Source organism: Pelophylax lessonae (assembly GCF_965119305.1).
Source record: "Pelophylax lessonae genome assembly, chromosome: 8".
Lineage (NCBI taxonomy): Eukaryota > Metazoa > Chordata > Amphibia > Anura > Ranidae > Pelophylax > Pelophylax lessonae.
In genome coordinates, this window is record NC_138775.1 from 170329906 (window position 1) to 170356687 (window position 26782).

At 41.9% G+C, this 26782-nt stretch overlaps 1 protein-coding gene across 1 annotated transcript in view; it reads right to left on the reverse strand.

The window, feature by feature from the left end:
* The window catches only part of LOC309562215 (uncharacterized protein), a gene marked incomplete at both ends in the record, with an annotated part of 54900 nt that extends 38681 nt beyond the window's left edge, over positions 1 to 16219 (reverse strand). The window contains 2 exons of the mRNA XM_082266342.1: positions 14940 to 15391; positions 15869 to 16219. Of these exons, the coding sequence (XP_082122468.1) occupies positions 14940 to 15391; positions 15869 to 16219 (803 nt within the window). The remainder of the gene's footprint in view (positions 1 to 14939; positions 15392 to 15868) is intronic.
* Between the last annotated feature and the right edge of the window lie 10563 nt (positions 16220 to 26782).

Sequence of the window (26782 nt, forward strand, 5' to 3'; positions counted from 1 at the left end):
TTCACTGCACCCCAAAAGGATTGTCTTCACTGCACCCCACAAAGATTGTGTTCACTGTAATCCACAAAGATTGTGTTCACTGTACCCCCCAAAGATTTTGTTCACTTCACCCCACAAAGATTGTGTTCACTGTACCCCACAAAGATTTTGTTCACTGCACCCCACAAGGATTGTCTTCACTGCACCCCACAAGGATTGTCTTCACTGCACCCCACAAAGATTTTGTTCACTGCACCCCACAAGGATTGTCTTTACTGCACCCCACAAGGATTGTCTTCACTGCACCCCACAAGGATTGTCTTCACTGCACCCCACAAAGATTGTGTTCACTGTACCCCACAAAGATTTTGTTCACTGTACCCCACAAAGATTGTGTTCACTGTACCCCACAAAGATTTTGTTCACTGCACCCCAAAAAGATTGTCTTCACTGCACCCCACAAAGATTGTGTTCACTGTACCCCACAAGGATTGTCTTCACTGCACCCCACAAAGATTGTGTTCACTGTACCCCACAAAGATTGTGTTCACTGTACCCCCCAAAGATTTTGTTCACTGCACCCCACAAGGATTGTCTTCACTGCACCCCACAAAGATTGTGTTCACTGTACCCCACAAAGATTGTGTTCACTGTACCCCACAAAGATTTTGTTCACTGCACCCCACAAAGATTGTGTTCACTGCACCCTAAAAGGATCGTCTTCACTGCACCCCACAAAGATTGTGTTCACTGTACCCCACAAGGATTGTGTTCACTGTACCCCACAAGGATTGTCTTCACTGCACCCCACAAAGATTGTGTTCACTGTACCCCACAAAGATTGTGTTCACTGTACCCCCCAAAGATTTTGTTCACTGCACCCCACAAGGATTGTCTTCACTGCACCCCACAAAGATTGTGTTCACTGTACCCCACAAAGATTGTGTTCACTGTACCCCACAAAGATTTTGTTCACTGCACCCCACAAAGATTGTGTTCACTGCACCCCAAAAGGATTGTCTTCACTGCACCCCACAAAGATTGTGTTCACTGTACCCCACAAGGATTGTCTTCACTGCACCCCACAAGGATTGTCTTCACTGCACCCCACAAAGATTGTGTTCACTGTACCCCACAAAGATTGTGTTCACTGCACCCCAAAAGGATTGTCTTCACTGCACCCCACAAAGATTGTGTTCACTGTACCCCACAAAGATTGTGTTCACTGTACCCCCCAAAGATTTTGTTCACTGCACCCCACAAGGATTGTCTTCACTGCACCCCACAATGATTGTCTTCACTGCACCCCACAAAGATTGTGTTCACTGTACCCCACAAAGATTGTGTTCACTGTACCCCCCAAAGATTTTGTTCACTGCACCCCACAAGGATTGTCTTCACTGCACCCCACAAGGATTGTCTTCACTGCACCCCACAAAGATTGTGTTCACTGTACCCCACAAAGATTGTGTTCACTGTACCCCACAAAGATTTTGTTCACTGCACCCCACAAAGATTGTGTTCACTGCACCCCAAAAGGATTGTCTTCACTGCACCCCACAAAGATTGTGTTCACTGTACCCCACAAGGATTGTCTTCACTGCACCCCCACAAGGATTGTCTTCACTGCACCCCACAAAGATTGTGTTCACTGTACCCCACAAAGATTTTGTTCACTGCACCCCAAAAGGATTGTGTTCACTGCACCCCAAAAAGATTGTGTTCACTGCAGCCCACACACAGAAAAATGGATGTGGATCACTGACACCTGCCTATCTCCTATCCCACACCACACAGCAATATCGATTGTAGTTTGTAGAACACACTGACCCTATAATTCAGCAGACTCTATCCCTAAAATGCCTACAACTCGCCCTGCCTAAACACTCCGACCTGACCCTAAATTCTATCCGGACACCAATTTGTTTTCCCTGCCTGTCTTTCCCTAATCAGCAGCCAGCACGTATGTGTGCTCTGTCCCTGAGCTAAGCAGCAGAATGACGCCGCTGCGGCTGCCTCGAACTTATAAAGACTTGGTCACATGCTTCAGACGGCCAATCACAGCTACTCATACATTTGCAGGCATGGCTGGGATAGCTTAAGGCACACCAGTTAAACGATTGTTGATTGGCTGTTGAAAGCCCGCCATGAAAAGAGCGCCAAAACATGCAAAACCCGGAAATAAAACGACCGAACACGGATTTTTTACCCGAACATACAGTAAAGTGTCCGTGTCCGTGTTCGGGTAACAAAAATCCAATTATTCGGTACGAACACGAATAATACAGTCCGTGTTCGCTCAACACTAGTTATCACTGATGGAGGTCACACAGTCTAGGAATGGGAGGTTGGATCAGCAGGCTGTCTGGACTCCTTGTTATCATAGGAGGGGGGGGGGGGAAATCCCTAATAGCAGAGTGGGCAGTGGCAGTGGCACTTTCCTGTCCTGGATGAGGGAATGGATCTTGAGGACTTTTTTATAGTGACCTGTCATTTGTTTCTTTACTTTCACCTGCTGATCCTGCTAGTAAGTTCATTGTTTTCAACAGAACAAGCTGTCCTGCAGATGTAGCAGTTAGAAGGTTCTGACAAACCATTTACACTGACAGAGGTGCTCACAATGATCAGCTTTTATATATTTATGGAAAACCTTTATCCCAAAGGAACAAATCTGTTTGCTGTAACTGCTTATAAAGCATTAGTTGAAGTTTGGCTCCATTCACACCAAAGTGTACTGCAGTGACACCTGTGGGTTTTTTTTTGTTAGCTTTTTTGTGTGTTTTTGTTGAGCGGTTTTGGAGTGGCACCATTTATCTGAATGGGCCATCCTCCACTCCAATAATGTGGCAAAGCAGCTCATCTATCAAATTTTGACATCAAAGTCACGCAATTTTCTACCGCGTTTTTTGCCGCAAATTTTTCTTTCTGCGCCCCCCCCCCCCCCAAAAAAAATTTTGAGCACCAGCCGCCACTGTTCACAACCCTACTGCCCAGATACATAGAGTACATATTGTGTAAGACTGTTAGAAAATATTTAAAGAAACCTTGAGAGCAACTCAAAGGCAGCCACTCCTGTTCACATAAGTAGGAAGACTTGCACAGCTGAAACTGACTTAAAAGTCAGAGCATCCTAGTGAAGAACATTTTAGCATCCCTATGGGTGCACTAGGAAGCCACTCGATCTGCCGTCATTATGCTCCATCACTGCCTGACAGTATCTTACTCTGTCCGTTGGCTTAAATAGGTGCTAATCCAATGCTTATGGGCACTAGCAACCACCCTAAAGCAATAGTGATTGGACAGGTTCAAAATGTTTAGCTGATCACTGCTTTTTTCCCTTGATAAGCTGATGCTGAAGGGGTCCACAGTGAACCTCACCTGCAAAGAGTTTTCAATTGGGCAGCACAGGTGCCTGAAGACCTTGTCTACCTTGATCTCGTTTACGTGCCATCTGTTATCATCTATTACCAGCTTTTTTTTCACATGTACAATTTGGAGCTATACTATCATAATTTACACTGTACTGTTTTTCCTGACTGCAAAGAACCCAAAAAAATGCCTGCTTTGAAAGCGGCAAGGTGTGAAAACCGAGGAGAGAAGCTAACCCCCTGAGCTGAAAGTTTTCTAATACATACAATCCTTTTTTTTTCTGGTTCTGGACATGCTACAGAGCTGAAACTTCACAGGTACACCTTTTAGACCCCCCCCCCCCCCCAGACACAAAATCACACAAAAAAAGTTCTTAAAAATTGTCATTTTTGATTAAAAAAAAGCCAATGATTGAAAAAAAAATTAAAAAAAAGAGAGATTTTTTGATTTTTACTTTGGATTTCAGATCTGGGGGGTCTAAAAAGTGTACATGTGAAGTTTCAGCTCTGTAGCATGTCCAGAACCATAAAAAAAAGATTGTTTGTATTAGAAAACTTTCAGCTCAGGGGGTTGGCTTCGCTGCTGTAACACCTTGCCGGTTTAATAGAAGGCATTTTTTTGGGTTCTTTGCAGTCAGGAAAAACATCTGAACTTGTGTATAGTGGTACTGTGCACAAGTTCTGATGTTTTGCCTGCCTCCAAAAACCCCCAAAAAATGCCAGCTAAAACACACCTGGGCTTTTTTTTTTGACGCTAGCGTTTTTTTTGGCATTTTTTGGGGTTCTTTTGAGGCAGGCAAAACATCTGAACTTGTGTATAGTGTTATATATATACACACATAATTATATGTATATAGACACCTAGCCATATATAGGTGTGATAGTAGCAGAAATATATTACTGTAAATGATTTCATTAGCGCAAGCATATATTTCTGCTACTATCACACCTATATATGTTTAGGTGTGTATATAAATATATGTATGTGTGTATATACACCACTATACACAAGTTCAGATGTTTTGCCTGCCTCAAAAGAACCCCAAAAAATGCCCAAAAAAACGCTAGCGTAAAAAAAAAAAATGCCCAGGTATGTTTTTGCTGGCATTTTTTGGGGGTTTTTGGAGGCAGGCAAAACATCAGAACTTGTGAACAGTACCACTATACACAAGTTCAGATGTTTTTCCTGACTGCAAAGAACCCAAAAAAATGCCTTCCATTAAACTGGCAAGGTGTTACAGCAGCGAAGCCATACTCCTGTGCTGAAAGTTTTCTAATACAAACAATCTTTTTTTTTTTATGGTTCTGGACATGCTACAGAACTGAAACTTCACATGTACACTTTTTAGACCCCCAGATACTAAATCCAAAGTCAAAATCAAAAAATCTCTCTCTTTTTTTTTTTTTTTTCAATAATTGGCTTTTTTATCAAAAATGACAATTTTTAAGAACTTTTTTGTGTGATTTTGTGTCTGGGGGGTCTAAAAGGTGTACCTGTGAAGTTTCAGCTCTGTAGCATGTCCAGAACCAGAAAAAAAGATCATATAGGTGTAAAAGGAGGGTCCCACATCCCTTTTCTACTGAAAAATTATATATTTTTTTTCATGGTTCTGGACATGCTACAGAGCTGAAACTTCACATGTACACTTTTTAGACCCCCCAGATACTAAATCCAAAGTCAAAAAATCAAAAAATCTCTCTCTTTTTTTTTTCAATAATTGGCTTTTTTATCAAAAATGACAATTTTTAAGAACTTTTTTTTGTGTGATTAATAGTTAATGGGGCATGACCCAGAACCCTAGGCACTTTTTAGGGGCATTTATTGGGTTTTAGGGCTTAAAAATGGTGTTTTTTGATTACCGAAGTTTGGGTCCCATTGATTTCAATGGGGTTCTGAAATCCGGGCCGAACTTTCGGGAAGTTCGGATGTTCTGGCCGAACCAAACTTTTTAAAAGTTCGATCATCCTTAGTAAAGGGAAAAGCCATTGATTAAAAAATAGATGAAAATCGGGGCAACTATACATTATGAAACATAAGATCATCATAGCTAATGTGCAGGTAATTAACCGTGTCGAGAAAGACTACTGTGTCAAGATAAACCTACTATGAAACTATGGAGATATTGCTAGCATCAAGGACAGTATGGACAGAAAACATGGACATGCTGTAAAAGTACTGGCTAGTGGTTAATGAAACTGCCTTTTTTTTTCTATTTCACATAAATTACTTATTGTGGTAGGTTGTCTCAAAAATGTAATTGTCATGATTAAATATCTTGAAGGTAGTTTCTATTATTTTTTTTTATTTGCATTTCTCACCTAAATTGCCAGAAAATGTGATATTGTATATATTACTTATGATTACAAACTGTTCCCTGACCTTCCACCCCTACTGAAGAAGTCAACGCCTGTGGTTGGGCGCTGACGTCACGCGTATAGGGGGCGGAGCCTGCATGCTGGAAGCCGTCTCTTCCTGAATACCTTTTACACTGACTGCTATGCGCTTTGGAAGCGCCACCTTTGTGAGTACTATTCTTTATATTCAATAAAGCGGTTTGCTGCAATAATACAGAGAGCACTAGATTCTTTTCCTCTGTTCCCTTCTTATGTCAATCGATGGTAATCCCTCTGGAGGTGACAGGCTATCTATAGCCTATGTGATCTGAAGATCTATGTGTTTTAACAACGCTGGTACTGACCCAGCATTGGGTCCATAGTGGAGGTGAGAGACCAATTCACCTGGTGGTGGGATTGCACTATTCACAGAAGCACCCAATTAAGTTTTGCAAAAGATATTCTTTTGGACACATGGGAGTGGATTTACTACTTTTTTGATTGATTTACTGTATATGGACACTGGGATGTTTTTGGACACAGACTTTTGAGTATGTTAATCACCATTTGTGCACTTGACTGGCGCATCACTATTTTTGGTTTATTTATGCTGTAAAAGTACTGGCTAGTAGCTAAACTGATTTTTTTTTTTTTAATTTCACATAAATTACTTATTGTGGTAGGTTGTCTCAAAATGTACCGGTAATTGTCATGTTTAAATATCTTGAAGGTAGCTTCTATTATTTTTTTTATTTGCATTTCTCACCTAAATTGCCAGAAAATGTGATATTGTATATATTACTCATGATTACAAACTGTTCCCTGACCTTCTAGAAATTCTGTAGATACCTTTACATAGCAGATGGCACTTTGCCATGTTTTTACCACCACAACAAATGTGGATGTTTTGCCTTTCAGTTAGACATAATAGCAACAACTTTAATTTACATCAGAAATAATCTTTGATCTTTCTGGTAACAGCAAAGTTTATAAAAAAAATTCCAATACCTTCCTAAACAGCTCGCCTAGGATATGCTATTGATCCTAGCAGATTTTTAATGCACTGTGAAGGCTGCTGAGATTGCAGAACAGCTGGCATTAGGTTACACCATCCATCCCTTCCCAGATGTACTAACAATAGAGGCTTGTGTGGATGTAATGTACTCACCAAATGCAAGCTTTGGGAGTCTCTTTCCGCAAATCACTTACTTGTCAATTCAATACCAAGAGCCTGTCTTGTTGATATCAGCAGTTTATTCCTAAAGTAGAAAAAAAAAACATACCTAAGCTGCAAAAAATAAAAAAATAAAAATTATAATTTCAGTGAGATACCTAGACAATAGGCCTTCCTGAGTGTCATGGCCACATATGAAAGAGTAGAAGCTTTGAACAGTAGTTATGCTGAGAAACATGATAAATGATCAATGATTTATTAAATATTAAAGTGAAACTTCTTAAATAAAATGATAGCAGAAAATTATTATATTATCAGTAAGTGATCCTTACTTGCTTGATTAAAAACTTCTTTTGAATGTACACTGAGCTGCACATTCTGGTTTTGGCACATTGGTAAATTAACTTCCATAAGTATGTGCAGGAGTTACATCATCCCAGGTCAACCATTCAAGATGTCAAAAGATGCTGAACCTGGAAGAAACTCTTTCCAAGATGTTGTTGCAAAGGATGGAGCTTGTGGACATTACATCATTGGAGTGAAGAAAAGTTTGGATTACTTAAGTTCTACTTGAACTTATTTGTTAAAACACAGAAAACAGTGTTTTACAAAATTAATTTGTAAAAATAAAAACCTGGTTTCCTTGCAATCTGAAGATGATGTAATCAATTAAGGTAGGATAATACTACAAGACTGTACACCACCAACGTATACTTTGTTTTGTGTTCAGCCCCTTAAGCCTGGTATACACTAATAGTGACAAACTGACAGCTTAAAAAATGGACAGATCCTGTCGGGGGCCAATATTCAAACGATCCGACATTAGTACAGCGATCTCCCCTTCTCCCCTCTCTCACCCCTCTCAGCCAATGGCTGGTTTGCCAATATGCTCATTCGACAGAAGCTGGCCAAACGGCCGGCTGACATACACAGGGGCCGTTTTTTATCGAACCGGCAGATGTCTCCCGACATTCGGCCCATGTATACTAGGCATTAGGCTCAACAATAGCCAAGGTTAGACAATCATATATACAGTTTAACACAAAAGCTTCCTGTCTGAAGTAACACAAAACATTCTGGTCAAAGAATGCAGAGTTGACACATCATCAGAACAAGATCTTCTCTTCTAAAATTTGAAATACTGAGCTTATATGAAAAGAAGTTGGTGTAGATAAAATAATACCCCCCTAATGGCTTATGAAATGTTTTAAGATGTGTTTGAAATTAAAAATTAAAATTAAAATGTATGTAACCAGTGAAATATAAAAGCATAGCAGTAAAACTGTACCCGAAAAAAGTCAACAGGACCAAGACAAGTATTTTGGATTCATGGATAACACATAAAGGTCACCACTAGACTTTACTCCTTTCAATCAGCAAAATTCTTCTTTCTACTTCTTCCCATTCATATAGCAGAATATATGGACTTATCCAGTGCCACAGGATTTCAGTTCACTACTTTGAAGCTTCCCTTTTCTACACACTTCATACTATTTTAGTATACATGTATATTACTGTTTAAAGGAACTGTGTTTTGAAAAAGAAATAAAAAATGAAAGCTGTACTTGCAAAGAAGAATATAAAAACAAACCTCTTCTACTTATCCCTACCAAAGGGCCACTCTGATAAAGAGAAATCATGCTTCAAAATCTCATCAAAAACCACCAGTTCTGCAAGGGTTTATCTCCTGTGTGCCACATGATATGGTTGATCCCACCAACCTCTACACCACTAGTATGTCCTGTGGCGACATGGAGGTTGGTGGAAGGAATCACAGATTTCAGTGAAAGATACAGCTGCAGGGGAGAAGAGAAAGTGACAATTTCTGAGGAATCCGGGAGTGGTGAAGTCAGCCATAGGCTCCTATGTCCCAGCCATAGTCGGTGTTCCCTCCTCTTCCCTGCAGCCACCACTTACTGACACAGGGGAATTGACCTCCTTCGTATATCTAAGATTTGGCATCTTTTCAGTGACATAGTCATTTAAAAGATTAACCCTGGGAAAACGTAAAGTCCTCCTTTGCAGTGGGGTCGCACCCCCACTGCAACGGTTAAGTGTCCATTTATGCGTATGGGACTGGGTACACAAGTTTTGCTTACCTATCCTTAACTTCCTTAGACCCCCACCATGCTGCTAGGCTGGTCTCTGCAGGGTCTTTTGCCATGTGCTTGGGTGGTCTAAGGTTATCTGATGTCATCAAGACTGATGCAGGGACCATAGTTCTGCACTGGATGTAAGGAGGCTGGGGGACAGTCCACTGCCGAAGCAGAGGCCAGTGCTGCTGGGAAAGATGCGGATCATTTGAGTAAAAATGCTCTTATCATTCCCTATACTAAATGAGCAGTTATCTCTTGCAGTCTGGGGACATCTCATTCTATGGAAGGACTTTTTTTTTTTTTTTGGAGTTCGGCTTTAAAGAAATCACAGTCTGCTAATTGTGATGCAGATATGGGTATGCCACATTTAATTTGGCAGACTCTGTGATGGCTTACCTAAATAATCTATTCAGTTAGTGTGCAATTAATGAAACCATTGCAATACATAGATGATTCATTTTTTTTGCGCGTTGAAAGAAAGACTTTAACCACTTGCCGACAGTATATTTACTGCGGCAGTCAGCCCCTCACAGGCAGAGTGACGTAGGTCTACGTCGCTAGCCTGTGAGGCTCTGGGGAGCGAGCGCGAGCCCCCGGAGGCGCGCTCCCACTCCCGCGCGGTCACGGACCCCCCCCCGCGCGTGTGACCGGCGGACCTGATGTCCGCCGGTCACTCGGCGATCGTCGGGGGAGAGGGAGAAAGGCAGGCGGCTAGTGTAAACAAGCCGCCTGTCATTCTCCCCGGTGTAGAAACAATGATCATACAGTTCTACTATGTAGGACCGTTGATCTTTGTTCCTACACCTCAAGCCACAGCCAATCAGTTAGAATCACGCCCCTAGGGACACACACAGCCCCTCCCTCTCAAATAAAGTTAACCCCTTCACTGCCAGTGTAATTTTACAGTAACAGTGCATATGTATAGCACTGATTACTGTAGAAATGTCACTGGTAACCCCAAAAGTGTCAAAAATGTCAGTCAAGGGTCCGATCTGTCCGCCACAATCTCGCAGTACCGCAAAAAAATTGCAGATCGCCGCCATTACGCGTTAAAAAAAAAACAACAAAAATCTTTCCCTTTCTTAGTAAACGCGATAACTTTTGCGCAAACCAATCGCTTTTTGCGATTTTTTTTACCAAACATATGCAGCATAAAACAAATTGGCCGAAAATGTTAAAAAATTTTCATTTTTACATTTTTTTGGTAGGAATTTCATATAAAAAAATGTGAAAAATATTGTTATTTTTGCAAAATTGACGCTCTTTTTTTGTTTTTAGCGCATGATCAAAAAATCGCACAGGTGATCAAATACCACCAAAAGAAAGCTCTGTTTGTGGGAAAAAAAGGACGTCAAATTGGTTTAGGTACAGCGTCGCACTACCGCGCAATTGTCCGTTAAATCACGCAGTGCCGAATCGCAAAATACCCCCTGGTCAGGAAGGGGGTAAAATCTTCCGGGGCTTAAGTGGCTAATTCCCCCATCCACATATTTGAGGTGCATGGGGGAATCCTTCCAAAGAGCCTTTGTAGCCATAGAGGAATTGCTTTGACACAGTTGGACAGCTTAAGCATGTATTACAATATGTGTGAACTAAAAATCCCTCTTTTTCATTTGCAAACTTTGCTGGAAAGGGTGTACAGCAGTGGGCAGATTGTCCATCCACAGTTTGTAATGTTAATATGTGGTCACAGCCCTTTAGCACCTGATAGTTTAAATACATATACACGCTATTGGGAACTGAGCACAGGTATGTCTTTTCTCTGTAACGCAGGTCAATGACCAGATCTGAACCTAATAGCTCTCCCCCACCTTATGTCTTTATGCCCCAGGTTGGCATGGTGACCACCATAGCATTTGCAGTGGCAAAGCAATGTAGGGATGGCCATAAGAGGGATTACTTTGATGCAGTTGTCAGCTAAAGCATGTATTGCAATATGTGTGAACTAAAAATCCCTGTTTTTCATTGCATTGCTTGCTGGAAAGGGTGTATAGCAGTGTGCAGTGGGTCCATCCAGAATTTGTACTGTTAATATGTGGTCACATCCCTTTAGCATCTGATAGTTTAAATACATGTACAAGCTATTGGGATTTGAGCACATGTATATCTTTTCTCTCTTTCTATTCTGACTGTGGAACAGCCAAAATCATACAGGGCGGTACTACAGAAGTCAATAGGTAGATCGACTTCTGTACAACCACCCTGGCCATACATGGATCTAAATTAAGCCAGTCCCTGCTGAGCTGGCTGAATTTTGATCCATGTATGACTGTCCTAAATAAGATTGATTAGATTGTAGTTTGTATGGTCTGGTTCATCTTCCCATTCTCTGACAATTCCCTGGTATCACATTCCTCCAATCATGCAAATTTGAAATAAAAAACAGGGATTTGCTTTTCACATGACTGGGTAATTTAAGTGAATCTGTACTCTTGTTTTTTTTTATAATGAGCATTCTCAAGGCCAGGGGTCTCTAAACTTTTCAAACAAAGGGCCAGTTTACTGTCCTTCGGACTTGGTTGTGGCCGGCAGGGGTAGAAAATGTCCCCGGCCCAGCATTACCATGGCCTCAGGCCTGGTGGTCAGAGGAGGAGTAATACCCTATTATTGGTATTAGTGAGAGGAATAGTGCCCTATCATTGGTATTAGTGGGAGGAGTAATACCCCATCATTGGTGTCAGTGGAAGAAATGGTGCTCCATTGTTGGTGTTATTTGAAAGAATAGTACCCCATCATTGATATTAGTAGGGGGAATGGTGCCCATCATTAATATCAGTGGCAGGATTTATGCCCACTGTTGGTGTTAGCGGGAGGAATAGTGCCTCATATCATTGGGAGGAATAGTGCCCAAGGGTCGGATAAAGGCTTAGAAAGGGCCGCTGTTTGGAGACCACTGCTCAAGGCCTTTAGTAAATCAGTCCTAATGTTTTAGTTCTTTGGGGATAAAAAAAGGCTAATGCATTTAATTTCAAAAGCATTCTTTTACAGGAACGAACTGCCATGTTTAGTGTGTTGCAGGGCCTTACACACCAGAGACTAGGAAATTGATTTACTAAATGATTTGTAAGTCTATCTAACATTACAGAACTATTTTTTTAATACTAGTTACTAAGTGCTATCTCACTTTAAGGTAACACATAGATAAGCTAATTTATCACACAAATATCACCTAGAATCTAGAGCCATTTATAAGACTTTCAGTTGTTTGAGGTTTGTTAGGCTAGAAATGGACCATTGGACGGCAGAGCAATGACACAGTCAAGAGATGGACTGTGGACTGTATACTATGACAGTGGCAAAGTACAAGCAGAACCTTCCGTTTCTGTTTGAAATGCTTATTAAGGTAATGCAGTAAGTGCTGAACCAACTGATTGATGCTGGAAGCATTTGTCCAGCGTAATCAATTAGTTAAACGCAGTTTGGAACTGGTCAATAATTCAGAAAATGACAGGAGAAGACTCTGTAGCATGACACAGATCAGTGCGTTTTCCTAGCACTAGGTTATTGCAGCTAAAAAAATACATTTTAAGAACTAGAGAGGTATAATACGATATATATATAAAAGTTATATATAAACAATGAGCACAAGGATATATTTCGGTAATGCACAGTGATCTGAACTTTGCTTTGCATTATTAAAGCTAGAAAGATTAATAGAAACAGAAAGATCATGTTAATGAGCAAGATAAAATGCCAGCAAATAATTCAATAATTGTAAATTGCTTGTTTTACCCCACCATCAACCTGATGTTCATTTAGTTAACTGTTGCATAGGGAGTAAGTATCAGCAACCTTCAGCTCTAATCTTCCTGACTTTCACCTTTAGCTCATTCTAGGTACTTGTAAAAGTATAGGGTCGTATTTACTATAGGATATGTATTGTTCTGTCTCAGCATCGATTGTACCTGTGACCCTCTTGTAGACCTCCAGTCTGTAAGTGTCTGCAGCAGGTTGAATGATGGCTTTAACAGATAGTTTACTCAATGAATAAAGACTCCAGAGGTGTTCTCCAATGCTCCTTTATGCTTCAAGTTAACAAAGACATAAACATAGAGGCTTTTCCATAGATAAATTTACAATGAAGTTACACAGCTTCCACACTCTGCAGTCTCCTCATAACAACTAAACAAAATGGCAGATACAGCAGGAAAATGGAGATGGGAGAAACCATCTAGCCAGAAACAGCAGGGGTGCTAGGAAGATACCAATATCATAGCATAACATAACATGTAATAACAACTGCTAGACAGTTAAAGCTGCGTGGCAGCACACTCCCCGCCTGGTATCGTGAGATACCACTACACAATTATTTTCCATAAACATACAATTAACATTGCATACAGTAGAATGCTATGTAGCCCTCTTCTCTAAGCTAACTATGCTAGAGATCTAAGTGACTCCTTCACATAACACTGAATCAGAATTTTTGGAAGCAGGCATAATTAGGACTGTCTCAGTGACTGGTCTCAGGAAGGTTTTTGGGCTCCCGTCCTTTACAATCCTGACTTCCACACTTCGGACCTTTCCATCATCACTAGCAATGGCCTTTGAAATAACTCCAACTGGCCACTGGATCCGATTGGTTTGCTTTTCTTTTAGAAGAACCAGGTCTCCTTCCTTTAAGTTAGGCTTCTGGGTATGCCACTTTTTACGTCCTTGAAGAAGTGTGAGGTATTCCCTCCTCCATCTGTCCCAGAAACAATCTGCAAGGTATTGAGCGTATCTCCATTGACGTTTATATATGTCCTTTTCATCAAAAATGCTCTTTGGCGCTGGGATCTGTCCAATTTTCCGGCTCAATAATGCAGCTGGAGTTAAAACAGTTGGACATTCTGGGTCTGTGGATACAGCTGTCAGCGGTCTTGAGTTGATTATTGCTGTGACCTCAGCAAGGTATGTAGTAAGTACTTCATGGGTAAGGCGTGAAGAACTCACATCAAGCAACATAGAATCCAGTATGCGCCTTGCCATCCCAATCATACGTTCCCATGCTCCGCCCATGTGTGAAGCGTGTGGTGGGTTGAATTTCCACATGCAGCCTAGATCACTCAAATAATTTCCAACTTGGTGTCGGTCGATCTGTAACTCTTTGCAAGCACCAATGAAGTTAGTTCCACAATCTGATCTCAACATCTTCACGGGACCTCTTAGAGCAAGAAATCTCCTTAGAGCATTGATAAAGCTCGAAGTATCCATTGACTCGATTACTTCGATATGCACAGCTCTTACAGTTAAGCAAGTGAACATTACAGCCCATCTTTTGCTGTTGACTTGACCACCACGACTTCTTCTAGCCGTTACTGTCCATGGTCCAAACACATCCATTCCGACATATGCAAAGGGTGTATCTTCACTCAGTCTGTCTGCAGATAGGTCAGCCATCTGTTGAAACTGCTGTCTACCCCGTAACTTCTGACATTTAACACAGTTGTGAATGATCGTGGCTATTTGTCTTTTTCCTCCAACTATCCAGAACCCTGCAATTCTGACTGCACCTTCAGTGTAGTGTCTTCCTTGATGTTTGACTCTCTCATGGTAATGCTGTATAATCAATGTTCCCAAATGGTGGTTTCTTGGTATTATCAGGGGTTCTGTTCCTTCCCTGGCAGGTTTGACCTTTTCAGTCGTCCACCGACTCGAAGCATGCCCTCGTTATCGATCACTGGGTTCAGTGTAAATAGTGGGCTACATTTTGGGACTGGTCCATTGCCTCTTAAGCACTTAATCTCTTCCACAAAGACTTCTTCTTGCACACGACGTATGATGAACAGCTCAGCCCTCTCATACTCTAATGCGTTGGGTGACTCCTTACAGGTGTGCCATCCATGGCAAGAAGATGTCTGATTCGATTTGCGGAAAATCTGTGCAATATGAATCAATCTTGTTATAGTCTTCACCAACCGTTTCCAAGAGGAGAAACGTTCAAAACGTCTTACCTCCAAATTTCTTCTTGAGCAGATGTTGGAACTCAATGCTACAACTTCAGGCCGGATTTCCGGGTCAGTATCTGGATCCTCCAGGTGGAAATCGATATCTTCTTCCGAGTTTGTAGAAGACTGGTCCATTAAAAACTTGGGTCCTGAAAACCAGATGGTTTGTGTGAGGACAACTGCTGGCACTGACCTAGTAGCAATGTCTGCGGGATTCAAACCAGTCGGGACATAGTTCCATTGTTCAGGTCTACTGTTTTTCCTTATTCGTTCTACTCTGTTGGCCACATACACATAGAACCTTCTCACATTGTTGCATATATAACCAAGCACTACCTTGCTGTCAGTGTAGTACTTAATCTGATCGATTTCAATATCCATTTCATTTTGCAGGAATTCTGCGACTTCAACAGCTAGGGTCGCACCACACAATTCTAATCTTGGAATAGTGTGAGCAGGTTTTGGAGCTAACCTGGCTCTTCCTAGTAGAAACCCGACATGGGGTCTCCCGGACGGATCTATGATCTTGAGATAAGCCACAGCCGCTATGGCTTCGGTAGATGCATCACAAAAGATGTGAATCTCTTTCCTCAGACTTCTTGAAACTGAAGTGGGTGAATAGCAGCGTGGGATATTAAGTTCTTCCAGTACCTTCAAGGAGTTTCTCCAGTTCTCCCATTTAGGCAGTAGGTCTACTGGCAGAGGGGCATCCCAATCTGTCACTCTCTCAGTAAGCTGACGAAGTATGGATCTCCCTTGGACGGTAACTGGAGTCACAAAGCCTAGGGGATCGTAAAGGCTGTTAACAGTTGACAAGACTGCACGTCTGGTGAATGGCTTCTTAGCGTCAGAGACCTGAAAGGTGAATGTGTCTGAAGTTACATTCCAGAGAAGACCGAGACTTCTTTGCATGGGCAGGGAATCTACTCCCAAGTCCAAATTCTTCAAATCCTTAGCGTGATCTTCTGGATTGAAAGCCCTCATTACTTCGCTGCTATTAGATGCGATCTTATGAAGCCTTAAGTTAGCAGTCAACAGGAGCTGTTGGGTCCTTTTTATCAAATTGATGGCTTCTTCAGGTGTTGAGAAGGATTTCAGGCCATCGTCTACATAAAAATCTCTCTCAACGAATTGCCTGGTGTCAGATCCGAATTCCTTTTCACCTTCCTGCGCTGTTTTTCTCAGTCCATAAGTCGCCACGGCAGGAGATGGACTATTTCCAAAGACATGGACTCTCATGTGATAATCTATCACCTGATCATTAATGTCATTGTTGCGGTGCCACAAGAACCTGAGATAATTTCTGTGTTCCTCTTTGACTATGAAACAGTGGAACATCTGTTGCACGTCAGCTGTCACGGCAATTGGTTCCTTCCTGAACCGCATCAATACTCCTATAAGGTTGTTCGTTAGATTTGGACCAGTTAGAAGAACGTTATTTAAAGAGGTTCTCTGGAACTGACCGCTTGAGTCAAAGACTATTCTGATTTGCCCCGGTTTACGAGGATGGTAGACTCCAAAGGACGGAAGGTACCAGCATTCTTCACCTTTCTTAAGGTCTGGTGCTGGCTCAGCATGATGGTTATCTAAAATTTTCTGCATGAATGCTAGAAAGTGCTCTTGCATCTCAGGTTTGTTACGGAGAGTTTTCTTAAGTGCAGCAAATCTGGTTAAAGCTTGTTCTCGATTGTTAGGGAGAGTAAGCCTTGGTACTCGGAAGGGTAATGGAGCTACCCAACTGTTGGAATTGTCCTTGAAGAACTCTTCATCCATAATCTTGATGAACTCCTTGTCTTCGACTGAAGGGGCAATCTTGTTGTCATCACGAGTAGTTTGGTACACTGAATCACCAAAGTCCTTTTGAGAAGTGAGCTTGCAGTTAATGCTTTGGAGTGCTTGATATGGAACTTCGTTTTTGAAATCAAGTCTTTCCTTCACATAGTAGTGCAATGGACATTTCATCAATCGATAGGTAACATTAGTTTTGTAGGAAGCTACATCCAAGAGCTTGTGAGATTGGTCTAAACAGACTTCTCCTATTATCACCCATCCAAGATCAAGTTTCTGGGCCTGAGGAGCATCATCTGGACCGTTACATAACTCTCTTATTTTATGAACTCTAGGAATGTCTCTCCCTAGTAGAATCAAAATCTTAACATCCTTGTTAAGTGGTGGAATGTAGTTAGCAATGTGGCTCAAATGAGGGTGATGATGTGCAACCTCTGGTGTGGGGATTTCTTCTCTGTTGTTCGGTAGCTGATCACATTCGATTAGCGTTGGAAGAGAAAACTCTGTGTCCTCATATTCTGATGCGACTATGAAGCCATGGGCTCTTCTTCCGGAAGTATTGACCTTTCCTGCACATGTCTGCAAGGTATAGGACCAGGCCTCTCCTTGAATGTTGAATAGGTCAAAGAATTCTGTACTGGCCAATGAGCGATTGCTCTGATCATCGAGTATGGCGTACATTTTTATGGATTTTTGTGGACATCCTTCAGGAAACACTCTTACAAGACATATCTTGCTACAAGACTTGCTATGAAGCCCTTCTCCACATACCTCTGTACACCTTGTGGTTACGGGGTCGGCATATTGCTCAGTTCTCTCCCCGCCATCATCTGATGTAGTCTTGGGGTTGCTGCCGGGTGAAGGTTTCCTTTTGAACAGGTCTGAATGAAGAGCGTCCACATGTTTGGCACTGTTGCAGAGAGAACATCTGATGGCGATCTTACAGTCTCTAGCTAAATGATCGGAGGATGCACAACACTTAAAACAGATATTATGCTCTTTGAGAAATGACTTGCGTTCTTCAATAAGCTTGTCCTTAAATGCACGACATTTGGAGAGAGAGTGTGGCGCATTATGAATAGGACACTGTTGATTAAGATTGCTTGCTTTGATGTCTGTGGCTAAGACGTTGGATGCTATGGTGGTCTTCCTCACAGCAATAGGATGCCTTAAATCCTTGAATTTACTGTTGGTGGCAATACCCCTTGAAGTACTTAAAGGAATGGTGGTTGTATCTGGATAGAAGAAGCTTGGGTCATTCTTGGATCTTGCAACCTTCCGCACGAACTCTGAAAAATAAGAAAAGGGAGGGAAGGAAACACAATGCTCATACTTATACTTTGATCCTACACTAGTCCACTTTCCCTGAAGATGACTAGGCAACTTTGCTACAATAGGATTTACGCCCTGAGCAGTGTCTAAATAGCTAAGACCTGGTAAACTAGGATCTAACTTAGCAATTTCAAGTTCATGAAGGGGGTCACCTAACTCTCTAAGCTTATGATTGTCCTTAACAGAGATTTTAGGAAAGTCGTTTAGTCTCTGGAATAAGGCAGATTCAATGACTTCAGGGCTCCCATAGTCTTGTTCTAGACGTTCCCAGGCAGCATCAAGGCCTGCTTTGAAGTTATAAATGTAGACAGATTTAAGTCTCTTTACTTGTTCTGAAGATTGACGCCCCAACCACTTTATTAGTAAGTCAAGTTCTGCTTGAGGTTCAATGTCCAAGTTCTTGGTTACCGCCTTAAATGTAGATCTCCAACTCCTGTAGTTTTCTGGGCGGTCATCAAATCCAGACAGTCCAGTTGTAATCAACTCTCGTCGAATCATATACTTGCTGAACTCTGCAATGTCAGTGCTTTCAGTTTTTATAGCCACAGGGTCTACTGATGGTGCGCCGTCTTGGACCATGGTTGGTATCTGATGTTGGCTGGTAGGTAGAGAGAAAGGTGTTGCAGATGGGTTTAATTTAGGTAAGGGTCTGTCGACTGAAGGTCTCTGAGCATTTGAAGTCAAAGAGAGCTGTATCAAAGGGGGTATAGAGTTCATTCTGTAGTCTTCTGCTGTGCCCTTGTAATCTCTATGCACATAGGGTTGTGGTGGCACATGAGCTGCGTAGGTTGATTCACTTGATTTTGTGACGTGCGGTAGTTGTGGAGGGTCTCTGTTAGTAGGTGCGTCTAGTTGACCAGCTTGCTTTGGCGACACATTGCCTTCTGATCCACTTGCTGGATGATTATGAGAAGAATCTCCAACTGTAGGTGGGACTGTATTGTCGTGGTTCTGAGTTAGGACAAACTGTAGGGTCCTTTCAACAGGGTCTTGACAAGCAGCTAAGCTGGTACAAGCTGCTCCTTCTTCTTCCAATAGGGCTTGTTCCAAGACAGATAACTCTGCTAACGCTACTTTCTTTTCTCTATTCTTCTGAAGAATTTCTAGCTGAGCCTCTGTTTCTGCTTGTATTCTTGCTTCCTTGCATTTAGCTTCTGCCTTGAAGGCTGCTTCTTTTTCAGAGCAGGCGGCTTGAACCTGGGCTACTGCAACCTTTTGGCGAGCTTTGAGTATTTGGTCGCTCAGTATTGACCTTATAGAGCAGGACCGCAATGACTTAGAAGAAGATTTATGATAAGAGCGGGCAGACCTAGAAGATTTTCCTGAGTGTCTGGAAGAAGCAGAGTTACAGGATATAGTCTCATGTATCTGTGCCAATCTCCCTTCTATCTGTGCCTTTGCTTCAAGATATGTACTATGCCTCTGCTGGTCAGTAGAAATAAAGTCCTTTAATTCCAATGCAGCGTCCTCTATGTTGGAATGTGACAATAGGGAATAGTACTTCTCAGAAAGTCTTTTATAATTCTCAAATGCCTTCTTAACCCTTGAGAGAGCAGTGTTCAATTGCTCAGAATTGTTGCTAGTTTCATTAGTGGCTGTTATACAACTTAAAGTCTTTTCCCATAATGCAGTCAAGTTACTAGATGTTTCTTCCTTACTTGCTTCATAAACCTCCCTTGCCTTCAAGGATGGATGAGGGGCTCTGACAGGACGAGCAGAATGAAGTAAGGAGTCTGCTTTATCTTGACTAAATGCAGGTAATTCTGTGAGATCTCTGTCAGACATAATAAGTACTGTATTTCTGGTGTCTTGTTAGAAATCTGCCAGAGCTCAGCTCTGTAAGTAGTGACTTCTGTTAGTAAGCAGGCTAAGCTGAGGTATTTGTTGTTACAATAGCTAGCTAGGGCTGGAACTAGTTCAAACTGGATCACCTCAGAAGGCTGTAACAGTAATGAAGCAGTAATAGGTGGCTGGTTTCATATGCAGAGTAATGCTTCTGGTGACTCACAAAGTGTGGTACTCACAGTTCTGAAGCTGCAGGCTGCAGAGATACCTGTGATGGATTCTTCATGGAAATGTATTCTCTGAAGCTGTGTATTCCTTTAAATTTACTTCAAGTACTTCTTGGACATTTACTGCTGAAGCTGCAGAGATAACTGTGTGATGGATAATTGTAAATTTACTGTTCTGTCTCAGCATCGATTGTACCTGTGACCCTCTTGTAGACCTCCAGTCTGTAAGTGTGTGCAGCAGGTTGAATGATGGCTTTAACAGATAGTTTACTCAATGAATAAAGACTCCAGAGGTGTTCTCCAATGCTCCTTTATGCTTCAAGTTAGCAAAGACATAAACATAGAGGCTTTTCCATAGATAAATTTACAATGAAGTTACACAGCTTCCACACTCTGCAGTCTCCTCATAACAACTAAACAAAATGGCAGATACAGCAGGAAAATGGAGATGGGAGAAACCATCTAGCCAGAAACAGCAGGGGTGCTAGGAAGATACCAATATCATAGCATAACATAACATGTAATAACAACTGCTAGACAGTTAAAGCTGCGTGGCAGCACATGTATGCAGATTGGTGCATGTGCAAACAAGCAAGTCACATTCTTACAGAATTTTTCTTATGTGCCTATGATGTACACGGGCATGGGCACAGGCTGGTTTACTAAAGCAAAAGAACCAGAGCAGACATAAGTAATTACAGTATATTGCAACTGCAGTCTCCTCTCCTTGCACATTCAATACCATTTTATTCCTATATGGCATGTACATTTAAGAATATTTCAATCATGTCTCCACTTTCATTGCGTTCCTTGCACATAATTAAGTGGTTGTAAAGTTTTTTTGGCCCTGCCTCTCCTGGGGATCACAGGAGTGCTCTGTGTTCAGCACTCCTGTGACCCATATTCAGCCAACAACAGGCGAAAGCCCATCATTGTCAACTGACATTGCTTAGCTGATCAAGACTCTGGAGAGATCCAGAGATCCCGACTTTAATGTCATGACTCAGGCTCTCAGCTGCCCCCCCCTGCACAGCCCGGCAATCCAGTGGCTGACAGTCACTGGCTCTTTGCTCACTGAAGTCTGAGCAATCTGCAATCTTTGACCACTTTACCACGGGAGGATTTTCCTGCTTTACGTCCAGGCCACTTTTTGCAACTTGGCACAGCGTGATTTTAACTGACAATTGCGCGGTCATGCAACGCCGTACCCAAACAAAATTTTTACGTCCTTTTTTTCCCACAAACAGAGCTTTCTTTTGGTGGTATTTGATCACCTCTGCGCTTTTCATTTTTTGTGATATTAATAAAAAAATAGCAAAAAATTTGCGAAAAAAATTGACATTTTCTACTTTGACAGTTAAAAAATATCCAATATATTCAATTTTTGTCATATATTTAGGCCAAAATGTGCTTAGCTACATGTCTTTGACAAAAGAATCCTCAATGAGCGTATTTTTAACCACTTTAAGATGGGAAGATTTTACCCCATTCCTGACCAGGCTATATTTTGCGATTCGGCACTGCGGTAATTTAACAGACAATTGCGCGGTCGTGCAACGCTGTACCCAAATTAAATTTATTTCCTTTTTTTCCCCACAAATAGAGCTTTCTTTTGGTGATATTTGATCACCTGTGCGATTTTAAATTTTTGAAAAAAAGAGCGACAATTTTGAAAAAAAAAAAAACAATATTTTTCACATTCTTTAATGACATTCTCAAAAAAAAAAAAATGTTTAACATTTTAGGCCAATTTGTTTTCTGCTACATATTTTTGGTAAAAAAATCACAATAAGCATATTTTGATTGGTTTGCGCAAAAGTTATCGCGTTTTCTAACTTTGGGAAAGATTTGTCATTTTTATTGTTTATTTTTTTTACTAGTAATGGCGGCGATCTGAGATTTTTTTGCGGGACTGCGACATTGCGGCGGACAGATCGGACCCCTAACTGACATTTTTGACACTTTTGGGGGGACCGGTGACATTACTACAGTAATCAGTGCTATAAATATGCACTGTTACTGTAATAATGACACTGGCAGGGAAGGGGTTAACTTTATTGGTGATCAAGGGGTTCAAATGTATGCCTCATGCTTACTGACGTGTGTGGGGGGAGGGGATTGTGTGACACAGACACAGATCGCAGGTTCAGCTATGCTGAATCCTGTAATCTGTCCCTGCCTGTCACATAGGAGATCCGCCCGATTTGTTTACACAAGCGGGCGGATTTCCTCACTCGATCCCCGACGATTGGGGAAGAGCGGCGGTGATCACCGCCTCTCCTCCCCTGGCCCGACTCCTGCTGTGTCTGAATACAGCAGGAGCGAGCTTCCGGCGCTGCGCGCACGCTGCTGAGAGAGGGCGATAACGAGCCACTTTGCCGCAGTACCCTCAACATGAGTGGTTGGCAAGTGGTTAATCGCTCTGTTCTCGGTCTTAGAGGCAGCAGGGAGCATATGAAGCATTTGACCAGTAAGTAAGATTGTTTCACTGTTTTTTGCATATCCTACGTTTATCTTTTAATGCATTCTTTACATTAAGGTAAAAAATATCCCAGCAGTTTTATCGCCCCATCACCCCCTTATACTTACCTGAGTCCTTATTTGATGCAGCCCTGTGTCCATCTGCAGTGATGCTCTCCTCTCTCTCTTCTTACAGGACATGGAGGCAGTAGTGGGAGCCATTGTATCCTGCTGTTGTCCATCAAATCCTGTGAGGGGGAGCAGGGGCGGAGCTGAGCCAGGCTGTATGTGTCTATAGAGGAGAAGCCGAGAGAACGGCAAGAGATTTGAGAAAAGGAGGCATAGGACCGATCTGTGCAATACCATTTGGTTACAATACTTGGCCACACTGTTTGCTCATTTTGCAATTATCTGAAATAAGTACCCCAAAACCTTTTCTTCTGTAATTCTGGCCAACACTGTACCTCCCAATAGTGTACTCTATCAAGGGATTGCTTTCCCTAGGTACCTCCAGGGATATCAACTTTATTTCACATCTTTGTGTCATTAGAAAAAACACATACATTCCCCACCAAATCTTTTGTGATATCACTTACAAAGAGATTAAATAGAATAGGACCTTGTATAGAACCTTGTGGTACACCACTAGTTTTTGGTCTCTGCTCTGAATGAACCCCATTTACAACCGCACTCTGATATCTATCCTTTAGCCAACTGGATATCCACTAAACCATCCAAGCATTAAGTCCTAGCTTGTACAATTTTCTTTTGAGATCATTATGTGGAAATGATAAAAATTGTCTGCTCAATGCTTTGTTGAAATAAAAATAGTCTATGTCCTATGTTCCTGTTTACTGTGAACGCTGGTCCGAATGCTGCACTTTTAGTGTGATTGGCGGGTGCCAAACTTGATATATAGTAATTGGTGTCTTTTTACTGTTTAAATGGGATCAAGTAAAGTGAGTGGTTAAAGATTAGCGATGAACATTCAATTCGGTCTGAACACAGGTTCAGACCAAATGTTACCAATTAGGATGTTCTTCCAAATGCCAGACTTTTTCATCATATATGGTAGTGTTTTTTTACTACTATATATAACAGCTTCCTGTCAATGGTTGGAAGCAATGGGTACCAGTATCTACAGAGTCCATAGCAACCAGTGACGTCTCCTTATGTCAATGGTTGATAAGGAAGCAACAGGTGCTGTAATCCACCACATCCTTACCAACCACTAATGTTAAATGGCCCCATTTATTTGTTTACATGGCTTGGGATTTCCTGCCAGCAAAGGGACAGGGGTAGCACTGACAACACTGACCAAATATGGCCACTTGGCCATGCTTGGGCAATGACATTGACCAAAAGGGGCCATGTTCATTTTTGGTCAATGGCATCCTGGGAGACCTCCACCCCTTCAGCTTCAGAAGCAGATCATGTCTGGGCTGGGGTCAGTGGGATTGTTTTATTCCTGTGGATCAGTGGGCATTGTTGATCATTACTAAAATGGAACTGAGTTGCACAATGTAATTGGTGATGGATTTACATGATTGGATATTTTATTTTATTACAATCTTTGTCAAAAACTGTGTAAGTGTTTTTATTCACTTTTCTTTTTTTTTTTTGTGAATGACTAGGGGTACTGGGTACCCCTTATTCATTTTCATTGTGAGCAGTATCTGGGGCCCCTATTGTTAAAGAGGGCTTCCAGATTCAGATAAGCCTTTCTCCAAAGACCCTAAGAACCACCAGGACAGGGCTGTGGAGACAACACAGGGATATGGTGCTATGCTGGGGCCCCCCTGGAAAAGTACCCCGTCATACCCCTTATGTTGAGAGCATGTGGCATGGTAAAGATTTGGACGGGGGCACACATTCGTGTCCCTCCTGGACAGACAGGCAGCATACTCAGGTAATATTCATGATCCTCAGTTTAAAATATTGCTAAAAAAGACTAGTGTGAGCCTTTACCATGGCAGTGTAGCAGTTATGAAGTGGTTTCCACACTCTGTTGCTCTCCTGCATAACATAATTTAGAATGTGAAAGTAAGGACCACCATTAGAAGCCAATCAGGCTCTGCTGCAGTGTACAGAGAAGAGAGCTGAGGAATGACCTCATCAATGTGCTAACAATTACCAACATCTAGGCAGTACAGCCTCGATAATAAAAGAATGAGGGACAATTAAATCCAAATCCAGCCACTTAACCTCATTGCTTATATATAGCTTCCAAGAGTTGAAGAATGATCAGAAGAAAACACACAAACGAGCGCTCTTGGTAGGTGGTCACTAAATGGTGCTAAAGAAAAGTTAATGAGCTATACTGGATGGATGTAGTTCAAAGAATAAGGCATGTATCCAAAGGATCAATTAAAAAAGATTTATTGAGCATGTAAGATCATTTAAAATGGGTCTTTAAAAATAAATGATGCTGTGGTGAAAAGCTCACTGTGACACTGTAATGGTGGCAAAGATGACAGTAATAGCATACCAGCCTTGAGCACTGTGGGGATATCTAAACAGGTGACTTCAAGTAAGAGACTAGAATCATCTGTAGAAATGGTGCTCAGTGTGGAGAAGTAGTATAGCGAATATCACTGAGTCAGTACACTGGAAGTGACACAGTCAGGCCGGAAGTGACCACATAGGAACTGTAGAGAGGCTGGGAGGCATCCATAATGCTCACAGGAAGGAGGCTTAAACCCTAAGCAAACCAGATGTCTTCTCCTCTTTTGTGTTTCACTGCAATAACAATCCTCTAGATTTCAAGTTTACATATGTGTTAGATCCTGATTAACTTATTTTCCTCCATCATAAAGGATTTGTCAAAAACTTGTTTACTGTCTTTATTCACTTTTTACACATTTTTGGTGAAGGGGTAGGGGTACTATGTACCCCATACTCATTCACATGGGGGGGTGGGGCAGGATCTGGGGGTCCCCCTGTTAAAGGGGACTTCCAGATTCCAATAGGCCCCTTGTCCACAGACCCCCACAACCACTGCACAGGGTTGTCGGAAAGAGGCCCTTGTCCCCATCAACACAGGGACAACGTGCTTTGTGCCATGTTGAGGGCATGTGGCCTGGTATGGTTCAGGAAGGGGGGCGCTGGCTCATGCCCACCTTTCCTGGCCTGACAGGCTGCGTGCTCAGATAGGGGTCTGGTATGGATTTTAGGTGGGGACCCCAAGCTGTTTTTCTTTAATTTTGGTGTGAGGTTTCCCTTAAAATTCATACCAAACCCAAAGGACCTAGTATCAACTGGGGGGTCCCCACACCGTTTTTTTCTTTCTTTTTTTTAATTATCTTAGTGCTGGCAATTGCAACCACAAGTCAATTTAAATGTGATTTGACTCATTTTTATTCTTTAGAAATTTCATTTTTGCTGCAGCATGTTCTATACATGCTACAGATGCGCCACTTTACAGGCAGACTAATGAGACCCCCAGGCACTATATTTAATGGAAGTTTTAATTTTTATTGTATCATTTTAAGTGAAAACCTCACTTAAAATGATACAATACAAATGAAAAATTCCTTTAAAAAAAAAAAGGCATGGGGTCCCCCCAAAATCCATACCAGACCCTTATCCCAGCACACAGCCTGGCAGGCCAGGAAAGGGTGGGCGGGCGATCGACCGCTCTCCTCTCCTGAACCATACCAGACAACATACCCTCAACATGGGGGAATGGGTGCTTTTGGGCATTCGGTGGCTGTGGGGATCTGCGGGCAGGGGGCTTGGTGGTCTGGCGTACAGTGCAAGATGTATCTACATCAGGGGACATTGTTTTTTATTTTTTAGAAAAACTCGTTTACTGTCTTTATTCACGTTTTACACATTTTTGGTGAATGGGTAGGGGTACTATGTACCCCATACCCATTCACATAGGGGGGGCCAGGATGTTGATTTCATTTTCCAACAGGACTGGTTTAATGATCATGGTATCACTGTGCTTGATTGGCCTAAAAACTCGCCTGACCTAAACCCCATAGAGAATCTTTGGGATATTGTCAAGAGCAAGATGAGACACCAGACCCAACAATTCAGATGAGCTTAAAGCCACTATCAAAGAAACCTGGCCTTCTATAAAAATTTAGCCACAGGCTGATTGCCTCCATGCCACGCCGCATTGATGCAGTAATTCATGCAAAAGGAGCCCCGACCAAGTATTGAGAGTATACTATACTGTACATGGACATACTTTTCAGTAAGACAACATTTCTGTATTAAAAATCCTTTTTTTATTGATCTCCTGTAATATTCTTATTTCCTGAGATACTAAAATTTGGGTTTTCATTAGCTGTAAGCCAGT